This window comes from Stegostoma tigrinum, chromosome 35, assembly GCF_030684315.1.
Source record: "Stegostoma tigrinum isolate sSteTig4 chromosome 35, sSteTig4.hap1, whole genome shotgun sequence".
Taxonomy (NCBI): domain Eukaryota; kingdom Metazoa; phylum Chordata; class Chondrichthyes; order Orectolobiformes; family Stegostomatidae; genus Stegostoma; species Stegostoma tigrinum.
Genome location: NC_081388.1, coordinates 1,520,096 through 1,541,382, shown reverse-complemented (window position 1 = coordinate 1,541,382; position 21,287 = coordinate 1,520,096). Strand labels below are relative to the sequence as shown.

At 43.1% G+C, this 21,287-nt stretch overlaps 1 protein-coding gene across 7 annotated transcripts in view; it reads left to right on the top strand.

Moving 5' to 3' along the window:
* The window catches only part of LOC125447489 (EVI5-like protein), a 291,619-nt gene extending 275,705 nt beyond the window's left edge, over positions 1-15,914 (top strand). For 6 of the 7 annotated variants that reach the window (XM_048521914.1, XM_048521910.1, XM_048521913.1 and 3 more), the window contains one exon: positions 11,680-15,914. In XM_048521914.1, coding sequence (XP_048377871.1) covers positions 11,680-12,027 — 348 coding nt within the window. In that variant the 3' untranslated portion in view covers positions 12,028-15,914. The remainder of the gene's footprint in view (positions 1-11,679) is intronic. The other variant, XR_007246559.2, reaches the window with a different exon arrangement.
* The last annotated feature ends 5,373 nt before the right edge of the window (positions 15,915-21,287 follow it).

Sequence of the window (21,287 nt, the reverse complement as noted above, 5' to 3'; positions counted from 1 at the left end):
GCTTTCTGCCTGTTTTTCTGACAAACACTACATTGGACAAACAGGCAGAAAGCTAGCTACCAGGATACATGAACATCAACTAGCCACAAAACGACATGACCCACTATCACTAGTATCCTTACATACAGATGAGGAAGCTCACCACTTTGACTGGGATAAATAGAAAGCGGGACATAACACCAGCGCTTCATTGGAGGCTCACTGATGTTACCTAGAATGGTGGCGAAACGTCTGAAAACTAACCTTCCAGCTCAGTGAGCAAACTTAGATTATTGATTTAAGAAGGGAGTCGATTGTAATAGGGGATAACAGGAAAATAGAATTGAGTCTGCAATCAGATCAGCCTTAATCCTGTAAAATGGCAGAGCAGTTTTGAGAGGCTGGCCTACTCTTGTTCCTATTTCAATGTCTGCATATGTTAACATCTCCAACTCTCTGCTAATTTTTCTTGTAACTCATTCAGATCCTTCCAATATTGTTTCCTAACCTGTTGCAGGACTGAAAACCTAACCAAAGTTATAAATTACATTTTTCATTGACCATGAACAGAGTGCTTTTTCCATCATTAGCTTTCCCAAACTCTTTCTAGCCTTTGCACAGCAGCCAAACTATACTGTCCAGAATTTCTGCTCTGACCTTTAGTTTAATTCCTTTGTTGATAAATCTCTTAATCACTGATCACATCCTGAGTGCCTGTAATAGTAGGTTCTCTTTCCAGTTCTACACCACTACATCCAGAAAACACCAAGAATCCACGTTCCCCCTCCACTTTTTCATTCCTGTGATTTCCCTGAGAGCTGGTCCTGGCGTTTTCATGCAGGATTCCACTCACATCCTCCTTTCCACAATCTCATAAGATGCTTCCACAGCAAGTTTGTTGCCAGGTTGTTCATTATCCAGTCTCTAATGAGCCACAACTTTATCCTAGTGTCAGATTAATGGCAAAGATTGGAGATGATCTTTCAGAACTGGCAGCCACCTCGGGCAAAATCATTTTTTGTAACTTTTACCTAGCTGCCTGACTCCAGCCTGAGCTTTCAGCATTATCCATCTCTTCCCCTGCATCTTTTTCAAAACTTCCCTGCCTTTGTACCTTCCAGCACTCAGCTAGCCAACCTTCTGACCGTGATCCCCTGTAAACGCGAATGGTTTGCCCAAAGTAGAATCCCACAAGTTTTGTTATGATAATGCATATTGTTATAAGAATCTATCTATCATTGATTGACAGAGGATACTGCAGTGTGGAGGTAAACCATACCAAAAATTGAGACATCATGCTCAATTGCACCCTGTCATTGAGACAGCATCTCCACAACTTTGAGAAGGAACTATGATGTAGAGTCAGTCTGCTCCAGAATCTTGCTGGGTTTCCAAGGGGTAAGAAATGGTCAAATTTGTCATACAGTATCCTGTGTCCTTGGTGTACCCTGCAGTGAAGTGTCCAACTGAACTCTACATTGATCAACACCATGATAATGGCTGCTTGTGCTTACAGATTTATCAGTGATATGCTTTGATCAAGACCACTGTCTGGCTGACTGTGCTTGCAGATTTTGCACCACCACACTTAGACCACCACACTCAAACCACAGGTATGAAGTCTCAACAGTGTATTACATCTATCGGCAAAGATATGCTGTCCAGGCAGAATTAATCCATCTATGATTAATCAGTCTCAAATCTAGAACAATGTTTTAGACTATTATCAAAGCCCTGCAGAAGCCTCCCCTTCACTTCAATGATTGGCCTAATGCTCAAGAAAACTGAGACGTCCCGTATGAACACCCATTGTATAAACCGAAAGATCAAGCCTTACTCTCAAATTGTGAACAACCAGCCTCAGAAGAGTCATAGTAGATCCTGCCACTTGTTCCACTGATGGGAGAATGAGCCATTTCCGGTACATGACCATCTTAATCAGAATCTACAGCACTTTACACCTAGGTACTTTGCATTCAGCCTGCACTGTTACATCTGACCAGAATATCTGACTTAGATACTGATATCTGGTTTGGTATTTTGTTATTACTATGTAGAAAAATAAAAGACAACTTGAGCTTGCCACAACTCTGCTCATGTCTTAATCTGCAGCACATCCAGCTCACCCAACAAACTTAACTAACATATACCACAATTTGATGTCTCAAATTTTCATCTTCCTGTTTTATGGCCATGCTCATCTTTATGTCTAACCTCCAGTCTCAAGCTCTCTTTCCCAGAATCTCCATTTCTTTGCTCTAGTGAATCAGTCCTGTTCACAGTTGACAGTTACTTATGCTTGATACTAATAAATTCCTTTGCTAAATCTTACTACCTCTACCTCCCTTTTTCATGAAACATCTATTTGACCAGTCTTATTTTTTTAAGTTCTTTTGGTTTATGTATTTTAAATTACAGCTCTGTGAAACTGCTTGGGTCATTTTGCTGCAATGGTATTATATAAATGCAGCTTCTGGTAACACACCTGAAGGAGGAAAGCTCTGCATCTCACTGCTTAATGTCAGAATTTGCCCAGATGTATCTGTCCACAAAATGTGAGGCATACCTAATATGGCCTATTGCTGTCCTATCCATAAACAGAGAGAGGGGGTCATTAACTCTTTGCTTACCAGCAATAACTTGCTCACCAGTGCACAGTTTTGGTTCTATCAGGGCCGCTTGACTTTCGATCCCCGTCAACCGTAAGCCAAAAATTGACAAAAGAACAGTGTTATAAAAGGTGTCATCTCCCTTGACATTGACGCAGATTTGACCAAGTGTGGCACTAAGCAATATGAGTAAAATTCAGTCATTGCAAATTGAGGATCGTAGAGGGGAGCATTTTGCTGGCTGGAGTCATACTTGGCACGAAGGAGGTCATGATGGCAGATGGTCGCCTCAGGCCCTAGACTGTGGTACATGAATTCCTCATTATTTGTAAGTGAACATCCCAATTTTGTAATGTGGGATTGTTCACTGGCACTTGTAGATTAAACAAAGAACAACAGTAGGTCTCTCAGCCCTTCAAACCTGCGCCACCATTTGATAAGATCATGGCTGATCTGATTTTAACATCAATTCTACATTCCTACATTTCCAAAGATCAAGAATCTATCTGACTCTGCCTTAAAAGTATAAAGATTCTGCATCTACTCCCCTTTGAGGAAGACACTCAACTCTCAGATATAAACAAAAAGCATCCTCATCTGACTTGTATGGACATTCTCTTATTTTTGTGCTTTGAGCCCTGGTTCTGGATTTGCCCACAAGGTGAAACAACATGTTTTTGGAGTCTATGTGGTAAAGTCCTCTCAGGATCTTGTGTTTTAACTTGCTTCTGAATCTTCTGAACTCCAGAGGATACAGAGTCTGTCCCGTCTTTCCTCAAAAAGCAATGTCCTCATTCTAGATATATGTGAGTGCAGTTAAATACTGTATATAGTTATATACAAATGAAATTTGTAAATTTAAATGCTTAGTTAAAAGTAGGGAGTTGATACACAGGTGACATTTTCATGGAGTGTAATCCATCTTCTCCCATTGACTTAGTACTGAACAGAAGCCATCCCTGCCAACTTCACCATCAAAAATAACACAAAAGAAGCTAAAAATACATTTGTAAGAGCTGGACAATCACCTTCAGTAGAATGGTATTCTGATTTTTTTTCGGCCAGAAATAAGATACTGACCTATGCATGCGTGCAACCGTTACCCACAAAAGTACAGTGGTTGTAGAAAGGATCAGAGATCACAGTTTTCTGACCAGAGGCCAGATTGAGATTAGCTGTGATCAGCAAGTTATTTTCCAAGAGAATAGTGAACTTCAGGAGCAGGCTGGCAACTCACACAGACAGTACTGATTTAGTGAATTCTTTCACACGTGAACTGGACCTCTGTCTCCTGTGGCAAATGTCACTGCTTTCCCAAAGATTGACAGTGCTGTTAGGAATTCAGAGTATAGAGATCACCTGAACACACTACCTCATCTCTGTATTTAAAGAGGAATTTTCCAGATGCGCTGCCCCCAGACTGGATTGTCCTAAACCTGATTTTACATGACTGAAGAAGAGTTTTGTGTTCATATACGCGCAGAACTAAAATTCTTATACCTATTGCTTACTACCTGTTGTTGCACTTCTTTCTCACCCCAAACGCATTTTCTATTGTGTTGTCTACCCCTGTCTCCCTCTCCCTCTCCCTCCCCCGTCTCCTTCTTTCCCCCTCTGCCCCCAGTCTCCCTCTCTCCCTCTCCCTCTCCCCCTTCACCCCGTCTCCCTCTCTCTCTCTCTATCCCCGAGCGCGACCGTGTGTGTCTCTCGGTCTCTCGGTCTCTCGGTCTCTCGGTCTCTCGGTCTCTCGGTCTCTCGGTCTCTCGGTCTCTCGGTCTCTCGGTCTCTCGGTCTCTCTGTCTCTCTGTCTCTCTGTCTCTCTGTCTCTCTGTCTCTCTGTCTCTCTGTCTCTCTGTCTCTCTGTCTCTCTGTCTCTCTGTCTCTCTGTCTCTCGGTCTCTCGGCCTCTCGGCCTCTCGGCCTCTCGGCCTCTCGGCCTCTCGGCCTCTCGGCCTCTCGGCCTCTCGGCCTCTCGGCCTCTCGGCCTCTCGGCCTCTCGGCCTCTCGGCCTCTCGGTCTCTCTCTCTCTCTCCCCCCCCCCGTCTCTCTCTCTCTCTCTCTCCTACCTCCCCCCCATCTCTGCCTCTCTCTCCTACCTCCCCCCGTCTCTCTCTCTACCTGCCCCCGTCTCTCTCTCTCTCTCTCTCTCTCTCTACCTGCCCCCGTGTCTCTCTCTCTCTCTCTCCCTCTCTCTCTCTCTCTCTCTACCTCCCCCCGTCTCTCTCTCTCTACACCTCCCCCCCGTGTCTCTCTTTCTCTCTCTTTCTACCTCCCCCCCGCCCCGTCTGTCTGTCTGTCTCTGTCTCTCTCTCTGTCTGTCTGTCTCTCTGTCTCTCTCTCTGTCTGTCTGTCTCTGTCTCTCTCTCTCTGTCTGTCTGTCTCTCTCTCTCTGTCTGTCTGTCTCTCTGTCTCTGTCTGTCTGTCTCTCTGTCTCTGTCTGTCTGTCTCTCTCTCTCTCTCTCTCTCTCTCTGCCTCTCTCTCTATCTATCTCTCATCTCTTCAACCCCTCATCCCCCACCTTTGCACAGTTTCTTTAGACTAACTGTGTTTCAGGGTACTCTCCCCACACAGCAGTCAGATTTCGAGTAGTTGTGGCAAAGAGTGGGAGTCTGTGGTCTGATGAGATAGCGTTCAGTCGCGCAGTGAGGTTTTCAGACCCAGAGCACTGAGGAAGAAGTGCAGCCTGCGGAATCTCATTGCTGTTACCATCAAAGCAAATCCTGGCAACTACACCTGGAGACTGAAGTCGTGTGGTACTAAGTACATTGAATGTGTTGTTCTCTGACCCAGCCAACCAACCAGCAGCTTTCAGTGTTATAGGTGCAGCAGGTTGTTGTTGATAATTGTACCCTGTGTGCCCTCACCTTGGTTAGTTTGCTGTCAGCTGATGCAGTGACTTAGCAGACAGCCGTTTATTCCTGGGAGCCAGGCCTAACTGCAGCTCACAGGAAACATGAAACCCATCTCTGTAATTACAAACAAACCAAAACAGAAATTGCTGGAAAAGCTCTGGAGGCATCTGCGAGAGGAATCAGCATTAATGTTTTGGGTCCAGTAACCCTTCCTCAAAACTGATGGTAGCTAAGAAAATGTTGGTTTATATGCAGAAGATAGGGTGGGAAGAGGGGAGTAAGGAGTAAATGATAGGTAGCATAAAGCCCAAAGTAAAAGAAAAACAGTTAGGCAAACAAAGGAGTTGATAATGATCTAGCTAGGAGATTGAATAGCTATTAATGGAGACTGTTTGTGGCTAATAATGGGTAATGTGTGTAAAAGCAGACCATGCAATAACAAGGCCTTGTGTGAGTGAGTACGGCCAAGGATTTGGGAGAGTTCAAGCTCTAAAGATATTGAACTCTATTGAGCTCAGAAGGATGCAGGGTTTACAAGCGAAAAATGGGGTGCTCTTCTTCCAGTTTGCACTGAGCTTCACTAGAGCCTTGCAGCAAGCCTGTGACTGAGATTGGCCAGAGAACAGGGTGGTGTGTTGAAGTGGCAAGCAACTGGAAGCTCAGGGATTTTTTTTGCAGGCAGAACTTAGGTGTTCTGCAAAGTGGTCACCCAGTCTACGCTTTGCTTCCCCAATGTGGAGGAGACCACTTTGTGAGCAGCAAATGCTGTGAAGTGCAGGTAAAGTGCTGCTTTGCCTGGAAGGTATGTTTGGGCCTTTTAGATACTGAGGGCAGAGGAGGTAAATGGACAGGAGTTGCCCCTTCTGCAGTTTTTCTTTCTTTATTAATTCACAGAATGAGGGTGTTGTTGACTCAGCAGCATTGATTGCACAGCCCTAACCACACAGAGGCCAGTTAAGAGTCAACCACATTGCTGTGGGTCTGGAATCACATGTGGCCAGACCAAGTAAGGATAGCAATTTCCTTCCCTAAAGTATGAACCAGATGGATTTTTCCAACAGTCGACAATGGATTCATGGTCATCATCAGATTCTTAATTCCCGAAATTTATAAATTCACAATCCACCACCTGCCATGGCAGATTTTGAACGCAGGTGCCCAGATCATTACCTGGATCTCTGGATTAACAGTCCAGCAATAATGTCATTTGGCCATCAGGAAAGGTACTGTTGGGAGTGAAGGAAGAGTGGACCAGGATGTCCTGGAAGTTCCTACAGACCATTAATTTCAAACTGGACTGTGCTGAACTGTGAAAAACCCCGTCTGCAGCCCAAAACAGTTGGCAGTCTTCCTCCTGTGTGGAAAGAGGCTGCTGCCAGATTGAGGTGGAACTGCATTGCGGCTGCTGAGTTAAATGAGGGAGTGGAAAGGGAGTAGACGTTTATACTCTGGGGAACTAACAGTTCATGCCTATAGAAAGGGAGGATGCAGATGAGAGAATGAATGCAGATTTATTCCTGGCAGATGACTGAGTGGAAGTCTATTATTGGGAAGTGGGAGTGGTGTGGGAATATATATAATCTATCTCTCAGGCTGGACTTTAAGTTTCAAGATGTCAGGATCTCAGAGGATCCTCAGTTTTACTTTATTGTGCCACCCTCTCACAGCCTTCCCCACCTGAACAGGAATGTCAACTAGCCTGCACTTCCTCCGTTTAATAATTAATCAGGCAAACTTAAGCACCAACTATGAAGCTGTTGAATTGGCTGATCCTGGAAGAAGGTGACCAAAGTTGTCCTGATTTATTTATTAAGTAGAACAGTCACGTAGTACCTAAAGCACCTTATTTCTTCTGTATTTTTGAAGAGTCCAGACCCGGAACGCCAGCTTTTTAGATTAGATTAGATTCGATTCGATTCCCTACAGTGTGGAAACAGGCCCTTCAGCCCAACAAATCCACACCACCCGTTGGAGCATCCCACCCAGACCCAGCCCCCAATAACCCACACACGGCTGAACACCACGCATAATTTAGCATGGCCAATCCACCTAGCGTGCACATCTTTGGACTGTGGGAGGAAACCGCAGCACCCGGAGGAAACCCACGCAGACACGGGGAGAATGTGCAAACTCCACACAGACGGTTACCCGAGGCTGGAATTGAACCCGGGTGCCTGGTGCTGTGAGGCTGCAGTGAAAACCACTGAGCCACCATGCCGCTGTTCCCTGCTCCTCCAATGCTGCCTGGCCTCCTGTGTTCTTCCAGTGCCACACCTTATTATCCCAGACTCCAGCATCAGCAGTTCCCACTATCTCTTCTGTATTTGTGTTGTGTTTAGATTCTGACAGAAGCAGAATTAGAAAAAGTCATCAGTACCCTTTAGAAAATTATCAAGTGTATGTTAAATTTTAAGTGCAACACAAGGAAGCCGTAAATTTAAATATCGCAGCATTTAAATTGGCCTAAGAATACTGATATAAGCTTTCAACATTAAGGAGTCACAAAGCTGGAATATTGTAGCCAGGCATTCCTTTACAGCATCTCAATCTCTGATTTAAGAATTGGCAGTGTTCATTCCAAACGTATCTACAGCCTTTTTCCGTACAATAGCTACTGACCACAGACCTTAAGCTAAAGATTCCACATTTATGTGCAAGTAATTCAATGTCTTAGTGATTTCCTAATTAGCTGAGTATTCCTTTGTCTCTTCAGAAACCGTTTTCTTCTTTGCAGCCTCCTACTTTCTTTCTCCCAGAATCAAAGAATTCTCTTCTCAATACAGCCTTCCTGTCTCTGCCCCACTGCCCTTTTATCCTCACCACCTCTGCTCCCAGCCTGTTTTATAGAATCCTTGTCTCCCCCAACCCCATTGCAGCATCTTTCTTAACCTCTTCACTGCTCAATTAACAGCAAACACAGACAAGAACCATCCTGTGGTTGGAGGATCAGCTCCTTGCCATTTCTATTTAGGAGTGTGCTCACCTGGATGTTTGCAGATTTGGGGAGGCAGATTTACCTTCCATGTCCCCAGTGTAGTTTGAGTGACTGTGATGACAAATACTTGGGGGAATCATTCTATTTAGCATCTTCCTTAGGCTTACCCCAGAAAGAGATCTGCACCTTCAGGACATAAATGACACCTGGCTAGGTAAAAAGATTGGCAGAAAATACCACATAGTCCTGCTTTGTTAGAATATCCTGATCTGATTGGATTATACAATCACCAAAGGAGATACCACCCTCGGGACCATTTACAACAGCCAGCTCCACTTTGAATGCATAGTTCATCAAAATCACCAGATTCCTACGGGCTGTGGCACCGAGGTGAACGGATCCCTACACATCCATAATAGGATTTAAAAAATGTAAAATGATGCAGAAGGGCGTTTGGCCTATGGTATCTGCCAGTTGATGTAGCATAGTCCAAATGCCAGCTCTTGTCCATTAAACCCAGGTTTCAGCACTTTTGCAAGTATGTGGATATATAGTTAGTATGATGGGGTTTCTGACAATGCCACTCCTTAAGGACTCTTACAATTCTGAACTTCTCCTTGTCTCCCCTCTAATCATTCAACCTGTTCCTATAAATCTGCCCTCCCTGCTATTTATTCTTCGCATCCTTTCTATTCAGTCCCTATTTATATGATACAATACAACACAATTATACAAGGCAATACAGCACAGGAACAGGCCCTTGGATCCACCAAGCACCAATTCCTAATCATAATTTAGACCCACTACTTATTGCTCGTACACAGTTTCCATCCCCCTGTTTGAGTCTCATTCATGTGTCTATCAAGATGCGCCTGAAACGTTGTTAACATGCCTGCTTCCGCCGCCTCCTCTGGCAGTGTGTTCCAGGCACCCACTATCATCTGTGTGAAAAATTTTCCCTGCATGTATCCCCTAACCATTCCCCCTGTCACCTTGAATCTGTGCCCTCTTGTAGTTGACTTTTCTGTCCTGGGAAAAAGTCTCTGACTATCCATCCTATCTATGCTTTCCATTATTTTGTAAGCCTCTATCAAGTTCCCCTCAGCCTCCATCTTTCCTAGGAAAATCTGAGTTTCTCTAACCTCTCCTTGTAACTAAAACCTTTCAGACCAGGCAACATCCTGGTAAATCTTCGCTACACTTTCTCCAAAGCATCCAAGTCCTTCTGGTAGTGTGGTAATCAGAGCTGCGCACAATTTCCATGTTTATTTTTATTTTTATTTATTTAAAGTGACACAGCAGATATTATTAATTTATACAATAATATTAAATCTTCCTTTAGCCACCTCTATTCAAAAGAAAACGCTTCCAACCGATGCACTCTTCCCTCAAGCTAAACTGTCTCAATTCCTGGCAATATCCTCTGTATCCCCGCCCCCCTCTCTTTCTCCAGTGCCGTAACATTCTTCCCACAATATGGTGACCAAAACTCTGCACCGTACCATAGCTGTAGCCTAGGGATTGTATACAGTTCTAGTTTAACCATCCTGCTGTAGTATTCCATGCCTCAATTAATAAAGGTGCATTAACCTGCTATCTTTGGGGCTTGTGACTTATATTCCAAGAATGCCCTCTTTCTACCTCTCTGGTTCCTGCCATTTATAATTTGCTCTCTCTAAATATTATAATGTTACACTTCTCCAAACTGAATTCGATTTGCCATTTTTCTTCCCTCTTTGAGCAGTCTAGTGATTTTGCCTCCACTGCCTTCTAAGACGGTTCCAAATTGCACGATCCTCAGAATAACTCTCTCCCCATCTCTGTCCTGAAAGAAACAACCTTAAATCTAAAACAGTGCCCCCTAGTTCTGACTGACCTACAAGAAGGAAGTATCCCTTTCACTGTGTCAAGACCACGTAGAATCTTGTATACTTCAATTAGGGCACCCCTCACTCTTCAATTCTGGTCTGAAACCCAGCCTGTCTAACACATCTCCATAAGTCAACCCAATCATTTTGGCTATTAGTCTAGTGACAAGGTCCCTCCTGGCAGGCTGATACAGAACGTAAAGTCACACAGGGTCAGAGGTGAGCTTGCAAAATGGATAAATACTGGCTCGGTCATAGAAGACAGGCATTTCTGAAAGGAGGTCTGTGACAAGTGGCGTTCCTCAGGGATCAGTGTTGGGACATTTGCTGTTTGCAATATATATAAATTTTTGGAGGAGAACGTAACTGGTCTGATTAGTAAGTTTGCTAATGTCACAAAGGTTGGTGGAATGCGGACAGCAATGAGGACTTGGGCAGAGATGGCAGATGGCGTTTAATCTGGAAAAATGTGAAGTAATGTATTTTGGAAGGCATAATCCAGATGGAAAATATACAGTAAATGGCAGAACCCTCAAGAGTACTGATAGGCAGAAGGATCTGGGTGTACAAGTGCATAGGTCACTGGAAGTGGTAATGGAGTCAACAAGGCGTACACTATGCTTGTCTTCATCAGTCAGGGCAAAGAGTTTAAAAATTGGCAGGTAATGTTGCAGCTTTATAGAACCCTAGTTAGGCCACATTTGGAATATTGTGTTGAATTCTGGTCACCACACTTCCAGAAGGATGTGGTGGCTTTGGAGAGGGTACAGAAATGACTTACCGAGATGTTACCTGGAATGGAGGCTATTAGCTATGAGGTGAAGTTGGAGAAACTTGGGTTCTCACTGGAACAATGGAGGTTGAGGAGTGACCTGATAGAGGTCTACAAGATTATGAAAGGCGTGGTCAAACTGGACAGTCAGAAGCTTTTTCCCAGGGCGGAAAAATCCGTTACCAGGGTCATGGGTTTAAGGTGCGAGGAGCAAGGTTTAAAGGTGATGTACGAGGCAAGTTTGGAGGGTGGTGTGTGCCTGGAACTCGCTGCTGCGGGAGGTAGTGGAAGCAGATACTACAGTGACTTTTAAAGGGCGTCTTGACAAATATATGAATAGGATGGGAATAAAGGGATACAGTCCCTGGAAGGGTAGGGGGGATTTAGTTGTGACAGGCAGCATGCCGGTGCAGGCATGGAGGGCCGAAGTGCCTGTTCCTGTGCTGTAATTTTTCTCTGTTCTCTGTTCTCTGTTCTTTGAACATCCTCTGAACAGCCTACAATTTACAAGTCAAACAAGCCATTGCAGTGGCTAATAAACCTATGGAACCACTTGGAGACAATTTGTGGTGTGAGGTAGATATGTTCTCACCTGTTTAGTTTCTTCATCTGTAAGGTCAAAGTTTGCTGCTTCCGATTAACATCTGTTTATTTTTGAATACAGATCCGGCTTTTCAAAGGTCAGGGCTCCTTCCCAACTCCGATGAGCTTTGATGGGATTCATATTGTGAATCACATGGTTGCAGATGATGAATCCATTCAGTCGTCTGATGAGGATCTCTTACCTAGCCCAATGGGAATAAGCGGTCTGCAGGAGGGGCTGTACCCAATTCCGCATGGAAATGGACATTTCCTCAGAGGGCTGGAGATCTCGGGAAAGGACAGTGATGGCAGCACCGACAGCGATCAGGAGGATCGGAATTCTGCACTAGAGCTTGAAGCAGAGATGGCTAATCATATAATGTGTAATGAGAGCCCAAATAAGACACCTTCCATCTCAACAACTGTGTAATGAAGAACTTTATGGCATTCCACTAAGTGAGACTTAACTGTGTATGAGACCATCCTGAACTGCCTATTATTTCTGTCAGACTTTGGTCTAGCATTAAATTCCATACATATTTGCCAACAAGAAATGATCGTTCCTAGGCAGTGATTTTAAAGGCTGCTGCATCTGACTTTTTTTTTCCCCCATTGAAGGGAATAGAGTTGATTTAGAAAACACTCAGATTCTCTGGTATTTTTGCTGTTTTCTAAAACCCAGTTGCTAAAATATTTGTGTTCCACCTTCCGTGGTGTTCAATGTGCTGTCTTCCAGGTGTACACTGTAAGTGGGACACAGATTCATGGCAGCATTTTAAACATTTACAATTAAAACCTGCTGACTGTGGGATCTCTCCTCTCTTCCATTCCAATTCCTCACTGGACCAATGATACATAGGTCAAGTTCGCCAATAACTTCTGATACTTTACCCTTTGGATTTTCTGGGATTATTACATTTATGGATCACTATCACTTTCTCTAACTTGGAGGTTGAGCGTGACAAATGCCCAAACATCATAGCAGTCATATATTTAATTTCTAGATTTGTCTGGGAAACAGCAAATCAAAACTCTTACACTGAGGCAGTCTGACAACAGGACTTGATGGAAAATTTTTCATGTGCCAACTGACAGTATCTCATTGACATAACTAATGTATTATTTGACTGACACAACATTTAGTTTCTGACCGACTGTTTCACTGGTGTCTGGCCAAATCCATATCTGACACAGTGTATTGAACCATTAACTGACTGGCACAGTATCTAACTGACTCTGAAATTGATGTAACTAGCTATCACCCATGCCTTCATATCATTGTAACTCAAAGTTTGAAACCATTGTTGTAATGAAGATAATAAGAAAACGCTATGTCCCAGAGTGAAATTATTATCCAGTCCTTCACTACTTAAGACAGCTATCAAATTAAAATATTTATTTGGTTCTCAATTCAGATCTTCATCAAATCCTGTACTACTATATTCACATTTCTCTTTGAGTTAATTTTTATAATTTTAATTTTACCCCACTCGGAGCACTTTTTGTCTTTAAGATTGTTTTGCTACTTTTTAAACCCTGACACTTACTCTTATTGTGTTGTTGGAACTCTTGACCTGCTTTGCAACAGTAGAGGGATGCTTCTGTCATTTCCAAAAGTTTCAACCCTGGAAAATATTTCTTTTAAATTAGACCCAGAGATGCACTCTGCTCACAGCCATTCTCAAAGCGCTCCCACATGGCATCTGAGGAGTATAATTGAATGGTGAGAGCTGGGCTGAGCCTGTGTGGAGTGTACCACCTCCCACTGAGCTCCTGACATCTCCCGGTATTAGCTGGGACCTAGGTTCCTTTACTTTAAGTATTTAAATAGTCGAAGTTGACAGTATGGCCACTTCCTACAGTTAGCAATAAGAGTCCACCATGAGTCTTTTCTGAGGGAGTAAGTTTACTTGTTGAAGACGTGTAACCCAGGGTGATGTTGGGGAACAGCATTTGAAAAGTTAAGGTGAAATCCATCCTTAGAGTGATTTTCTGCTTGTGTGGCCCAAGTTTCCATGTGATCATGTTGCTGTTGCTGTTTCTGTTTATAACCGATTTGTGTACCAGAGCAGTGTGCCAATTACCTGTTACTCCACCTTGAGTTCACTTGATTTTTGTTTCCTGTTGTTGTATTAACATAACATATCATCACATGGACATAAAACATCTTCTCATCACTTTGGCATCATTGCTGTCCAAAACACACGGGATTCTGTTTCTGTTGTACTATATCTGTGATTTGAGAATGTGGTCGAAATAGAACAAACAGAATAGTTTCATGTAACTCTATCATTTCTGTGTCTCTGCGGAGGTGAGTCCTCAGGATTAGCTAAGGAAGAGAAGGGGTAACTGTACCATAATGATTGGTGAAATATCAGTCTCACTGAGGTCAGTGTTAAAGTTGAGACATTAACATTTCCATGCAGGAACAATGAAGCATACTTCCCTTGGAATGGGATACTCAGACTTCTCTTTGTTTTATTGCCACAAACCCTTATCCTTATATTTGCTTCCAAGTTTTTCAATAAGCACCCAATCCCGCTTGTGGGACATGTATAGAGGTATCTGTCTATTGCTATAGGGCAGTAAGTTGATGAGGTCACTAAGCTATCTAGTCCTTGTGTTACTATGCAGCAACTCTCAACTTACGCAAAAGAACATCTTGAGCATAAAGTGGAACAGGTGGTAATGTGGGATGACTGTGACCCTCAACAGACCCAGTCTCATTTTAGCTTCACTGTGGTGTGTTTCCTTCAGACTCTCATCAAATCATTACTAACATTGTGTATCTTATATGACTTTTATGTATCACTGCCTTGAGTAACACTGCACGGAATTGTTCACCATCTAGAACCAGACTTTGGTGCCATAAATCACATCTCAGGATTCAGGCTTAGAGGCAGCTAGTAGTTTTGCTGCTGCTGTTGGTATCTCTGATGCAAGGACCAATGCTTTGTATGGCATCACTAACTCAAGTGATCTCTCCAATATTGAGGGTAAAGTCCATAGCTGGTCCAATTTTCCAACCTCTAGTTATACAGATGTTACCTTGTACAAAGGGATTGAATTTGCAGGTTTCTTAAACATATCTCACTGACTTGTGGCATTTTATGCAGCAGACTTTTTTTTAAGTTTAGCTCTCCTGTTACCTAGGATACTGGTACAAGTAAGTGCAAAGTTCTCAATACTGCTTTCAAACTTCACTTTGCAGTCAGAGACTAACAATGCTTCAATGTTTGTAAATTTGAGCTGGGTTTGAATATACTGTGCATTTGGAGTTGAGCTGGATCACATACAAGTGTGAACAAGAGTTGTCCCATCACCTACCGCCCAGTGTATAAATTTGGAAATGGCCGTACAGTTAGTCCACAGCTGGCATTCAAATGACAGAATTCAGCTGACAGAAAATGGTTGTGTGAGAGCCTCGTGCCTGTGGGACTAGCTGAATCTCAGCATGTGCCCTGGAAGCTGCTTGGCAAGGGGAATGACTGCAGTTTGGGATACTGTGAATGAGAGACTTGTGTTGAGTTTAAAAGTGTCCTGCTGACTGTGGGAAGAGCAATGCTCTCTGTCGTTCAATGTGCAATCGTCCCTGAAATCAGATTTAGACAGGTGTCAGAGAAATCTGTCTGATGTCTGTGTATGAAAGTAGGTTTCGTTATTCGAAGATTGAAAGTGTAGGTCTCTAGTACAGCTGAGTACTAACGTACAAGTGTTATAACGAATTCTAGCAGCACATAGCACGACTGCAGATGGGTTTTCAGTGAGTACTCAGTACTCTGGGTTATTTGTTTGCCCCAGTATGTTTTGTTGTGTGTTAAAGCTGGTGTCACATCTCTGCCCATGGAGAGTGTCCAAGCTCGCTCAGTTGTATAAACATGTTAGCCTGTTGTGTTCCATGGCAAGTAGCGGTGATGTGCCATGTGATGTGTCACGGGACCAGTGATTAGAGGTTACATATGGCTTAAAACCAGGGCTGTTACTGAATTGTATATATTCTGCTACTATGTATTGCCAAAACAATGTAGTATACCATTTATATTGAATTTTTGTGAAAATATTCCACAATGGTTTTTGAGATGTCTGTATTGCCACATTCAGATTGTGAGTTCCTCTTGTAAAGCTGATCCATGCTGAATCATGACCATTTTTAGCTGCTAGATCTGTAAATAAGGACACCAGTGCACACTGAACCATAACTGTGTTTTCACATCAAGAGCACGAGCTTTATTTGTCCGTACTGTGTAACAGTGGAGGCTATCCTCATAAAGCAGTGAATGTGATCCAGAGATATTAAACCAGAACATTGTGGGCTTGTTTTTTTTTTCCTGGTCATTTGTGTATCCAAAGACTAGTTCAAACTTGAGCAAGTAAAGTTCAGTAAATTGTAGCAGTGCTGGCTGGAATTGATTCTCTGACATTGTGACAATAGACTCTCAGCCCCCATTGAGACCCTTAACTTCTGCACATCAAGTCAAATGGTGTTATTCTCCATCTGTTAATTACACTCAGAACCAATTCTGTAATAACTGCCTCCCCAATGATTCTGTAATTAATTTTGCCACACCAGATTCTGTACTTAATAACCCACTGATTTTTCTAAGTATTCTTTCTGGCCTGGCTCTCTCATTACTCTAATTTCTCCCTCTGTGCCTAGCTCTCTTAATTGCCCCTTGTCTATTACACACACTCCACCCTGATTGTATTTAACCTCTCTACTTGCATTCTCCAATTACTTTCTCCATACTCAATTATATATTGCTACACCCAGTATTATAATTATTCCATAGAATCCCTACCATCTGGGAAACAGGCCATTTGGCCCAATAAGTTCACACTGACCCTCCAAAGAGCATCCACCACCCTGCCTTTTGCATGGCTAACACATCTACTCTACACATTTCTGAACACTGGGGTAATTTAGCATGGCCAATCCACCTAACCTGTGCATCTTTGGACTGTGGGAGGAAACTAGAGTACCTGACAGAAATCCACGCAGACAGAGGGAGAATGTGCCAACTCCACATGGTTGCCCAAGGGTGGAATTGAACCCTGGGTCACTGGGGCTGTGAGGCAGTAGTCCTAACCACTGAGCCACTGTGCTGCCCATTAAATTGGCTTTGCTCTCCAGTTACATCACTCCGCATGATATCAAGAAACAGTTAAAGGCACAGTTACGACAAAGCTATGGGTCATAGAGTACTACAGCAGGGTAATAGAACCTTTGGTCCAACCAGGTCATGCTGACCATAATCCCAAATTAAACTTGTGCTTGGCCTATCTCCCTCCAAACATTTACTCGTATACTTATCCAATTGTCTTTTAAACATTGTCACTGTACCAACATCCACCACTTGCTCTGGAAGTTCATTCCATACATGAACCATGCTGTATTTTTTTTTTAAAAAGTTGCCTATTCTATCTTTTGCAAACCTTTCTCCTCACACTGAAATAGGGCAACATGTACTGAAGACCTATGCCCCAGAACTGGTCATGCCCTAGCCAAGTTCTTCCAATACTGTTAGAACACTAGTGGGAAATTGTCCACATATGTCCTGTACACAAAAAACAGCCCATTACCATCCATCAGCCAAGTGATGGAAGATGTCATCAACAATACTGTCAACAGCACCTGCTCAGTGACACGCAGCTTAGGTTCTGCCAGGGCCAATCAGCTCCTGACCTCATTACAGCTTTGGCTCAAACATGGACAAAGGAGCTAAATTCCAGAAATGAGGTGTATGTGACAACCCTTGACATCAAGGCCATATTCAACCAAGTGTTACATCAAAGACCTTACCAAAAATAGAATAGATAGGTACTGGGGCAAACTGTCCACTGGCTGGAGTCATACTTGGCACATCAGAAAATAGTTGTGGTTGTTGGAGGTCGGTCATCTCAGCACATGGATATCTCTGCAGGAGTTCTTCATGGTAATGTTCTAGGCCCAACCTTCAGCTACTACTTCAATGTCTGATTTGGATTGATGAATGGCAAGTAATGTTTGCACCACACAATTGCCAGGTAATGACCATCTCCAATAAAAGACAATCTAATCACTGCCCGTTAGCATTCAAGGGCGTGACCCTCATTGAACTCCCCATTAAGGACATCATTCAGATTACCACTGACTAGAAATTCAACTGGACTCACCACATAAACTCAGTGGCTACGTAAATAGATCAGAAGCTGGGAATAGCGTGACAAATCACTCACTTCCTGACCCCCCCCCCCCCCAAGCTTGTCCACCATCTACGAGACACAGGTCAGCAGTGTGATGTAATATTCCCATTTACTTAGATGGGTGCAGCTCCAAGAACACTCAAGAAGTTTAACACCATCCAGACTGGCCCCACATCCACAAGAAACTACTCTGTTCACCACTTACACTTAATAGTGAGGTTTTTGACTTGCTCGCCGAGCTGGCTTGTTCTCTACACCTTATTATCTCAATAAAACTGGAAATGCTCTGCCGATCAAAGAGCATTCACGAAGAAAGAAAATTAGTCAGCATTACAGTTGGAGGACCTTTTGTAAGAACTGAAGAAAAACATAAATGTGAATCGTTTCAAGCCAGTTAAAAGTGGAGGAAACAGGATTAACAAAAAGGGATAACACGGTGTAGAGCTGGACGAACACAGCAGGTCGAGCAGCAAGGATGACGTTTCAGGTCTAGATCCTTCTTTTGAATGGGGGAGGGGAAGGGGACTTTGAAATAAATAGGAAGAGAAGGGGAGGCGTATAGAAGATGGATAGAGGAGAACGTAGGTGCAGAGGAGACAGACAGGTCAAAGAAGCGGGGGTGGAACCAGTAAAGGTGAGTGTAGGTGGAGAGTTGGGAGGGATAGGTCAGTCCAGGGAGGATGGCCAGGTCAAGGGGGTGGGATGAGGCTGGTAGATCGGAGATGGAGGTGGAGCTTGAAGTGGGAGGAGGGGATAGGTGGGAGGAAGGACAAGTTGTGGAGGCAGGGGCAAGCTGGGCTGGTTTTGGGAGGTCAGGGGAGAGAAGATTTGTTCAATCACATCCTGCTGTGTTCATCCAGCTCTACTCCTCATTATCTCATTCTCCAGCAGGTGCAGTTCCTACTATCTCTGAACAAAAAAGGTCTCTGATAGGCTAGAGGGAAGGGGAGATGAACTGACAAGGTGATGGTACAAATGATAAAGAAGTCCAGACGCTGGCCATCCAATCCAGCTTCTCCTGTTACCTTTACCAAATCCAACTCTAAACAAATTTCATCAAAGCTATGAGGAATTTAAACTTTTCATCTGAAATGATTTTCTGTCTTGCCAACACTTGTAATCTCCTCATTGTATAAATTTGAGCTATCATTGACCCAGTGTTAGTGTGTAAGAATTCTCACATCAGAGATGTCAATTCAGCTAGTTTCCCCTTACTTGGTTGAACTTCATTTGCAATCTAAGCCCCTGAACTAGATCTTGCAATCCTTCTCTTGTCACTACATCTTCGCACACTCAGTGCCCTGTCCCTTAGACAACCTTCTGCATTTAATGGAAATAGATATTGTCACTACCGTGGTTCTCTGCTGTTCTACTTTAGGTAATCACATCTAATGCCGCTAATCTTTGTGTTGAAGCATTTCATTCCAATCCCTTTCAACTGCTCCCAATCCTCTGCCATCTCTTTTATTTAAAATCCTCTGGATTTCTGCAGCCAAACAACAATCAAATGTTTTCTTCTTGTGTCTCAGTTTCTTCCCAACCTCTACAATTGAAATGAAATGTAATAACTGCAGGTTTCCCACTGACTCTCCCTTATCATGGCTTTATATTCCAAAACTCTTGTTCTCAGCCAACTGTTAACATTAATTTCCTGGATTTACCGATCACCCTCCCAACATCCAGCTGTTGTAGGCTAACATGAAAGCAAAATACCATGGATGCTGGAAATCCAAAACAAGACAGAGTGCTGGATGTCCTCAGCATGTCCGGCAGCATCTGTAGAGAGAAAACCAAATCAATGTTTCAGATCTGTGATCTTCTGTCAAAATGGGAAATAGTTAGAAATGGTATCAGAGATAATAGGAACTGCAGATGCTGGAGAATCCGAGATAACAAAGTGTGGAGCTGGATGAACACAGCAGGCCAAGCAGCATCTCAGGAGCACAAAAGCTGACGTTTCGGGCCTGGATGTGATGAAGCGTCTAGGCCCGAAATGTCAGCTTTTGTGCTCTTAAGATGTTGCTTGGTCTGCTGTGTTCGTCCAGCTCTACACTTTGTTAATAGTTAGAAATAGAATGGGTTTTAAATAAGTGAAAGATGGGAAGAACAAAGACAAGGTCTGTATTCCAGTGGAAGACAGCATGTTTTATCCTTGTTGCCACTCATCTAGCCAAAATGTTTATATGGCTGGTCCTGTTTGGAGGTTACCATTGCCCAGAAACTAGAATGTTGATGGTGAGGGTTTCAGAAATGGCAAAGCCATTGGATGTCAAGGGAAAATAGTTTGATTGAAGGTTATTGATTTCAATTAATAAAAAGGGCTACAGATGATGAGTAAGCATTTCTGGTGAACCCAGCAGCTAGAATTCATATAAGAAAACCCCTAGTGAATGAGGCCACAGGCATTTAAAATGGGAAAAGTTAGTACACGTATGACTAACAAACTACATAGAGAAGAAATAATTCAAAGATATTACCTGTATCAAGAGATGATGTTAACATGGAATGTTAACTTCGGCTCACCAACGGAATTTTGCAACATTGTTTGTGCCCGATGCTCTTGGAATTAAAACAGTCAATAGCAGACAGCTGCATTAATATCTAACTTATGTCAATCTGTGAACAATAGATTAATAATAAGTACTCAAAATTGACGGTAATTAATGAGGAACCTCTCCCACTGGAAGGAATTTGGCAATTAGTTTACAAATGTCAGATAGCAGTAAAAGAAATTCCAGGGAGAGATTTTTTTTATATAAGTCACAACGCACTAGCTGAAATTGGGGTAAAAACAGAATTTTCTGGCAAACTCAACAGGCCTGGTAGCATCAGTGGAGAGAGTAAAACAGTGTTAAAGTTTCAAGTCCGGTGACCTTTCTTCAGAAGTTCAGACCTGTTCCTGATTTATGAGGAAGCTGCAGAGAAATTGGGCTTAATTGGATGCCATGCTGTTCACCTTGTTATAGGAAAGCCATAGTAAAACTAGAAAGTGTGTAAAGAAGATTTACGAGGATGTTGCCAGGACTAGTAGACCTGAGTTATAGGGAGAGGTTGGTCAGGATAAGACTTTATTCCTTGGAACGTAGCAGAATGAGGAGCGACATTATTGAGGTGTATAAAATCACAAGGGGCATAGATAGAACGAATGCATATCGTCTTTTTCCCAGGGATGGGGAATTGAAAACTAGAGGGCACAGGTTTAAGGTGAGAGGGGAAAGATTTAAGAAGGAGCCAAGGGCAATTTTTTTCACACAGAGCGTGGTGTGTATGTGGAATGGGCTGCCAGAAGAAAGTGGTTGAGGCAGGTATAACAGCAACATTTAAAAAACATTTGGATAGATACATGGCTGGGAAGGGTTTAGAGGGATATGGACCAAATGCAGATGATTGGAACTGGTTGAGTGGTCATCATGGTCAGCATGGACCAGTTTTGGGCAAAGGGCCTGTTTCCATGCTGCATTACTATGACTCTATAACTCTCAAAGGAGTCTTGAAGGGAATGATGGG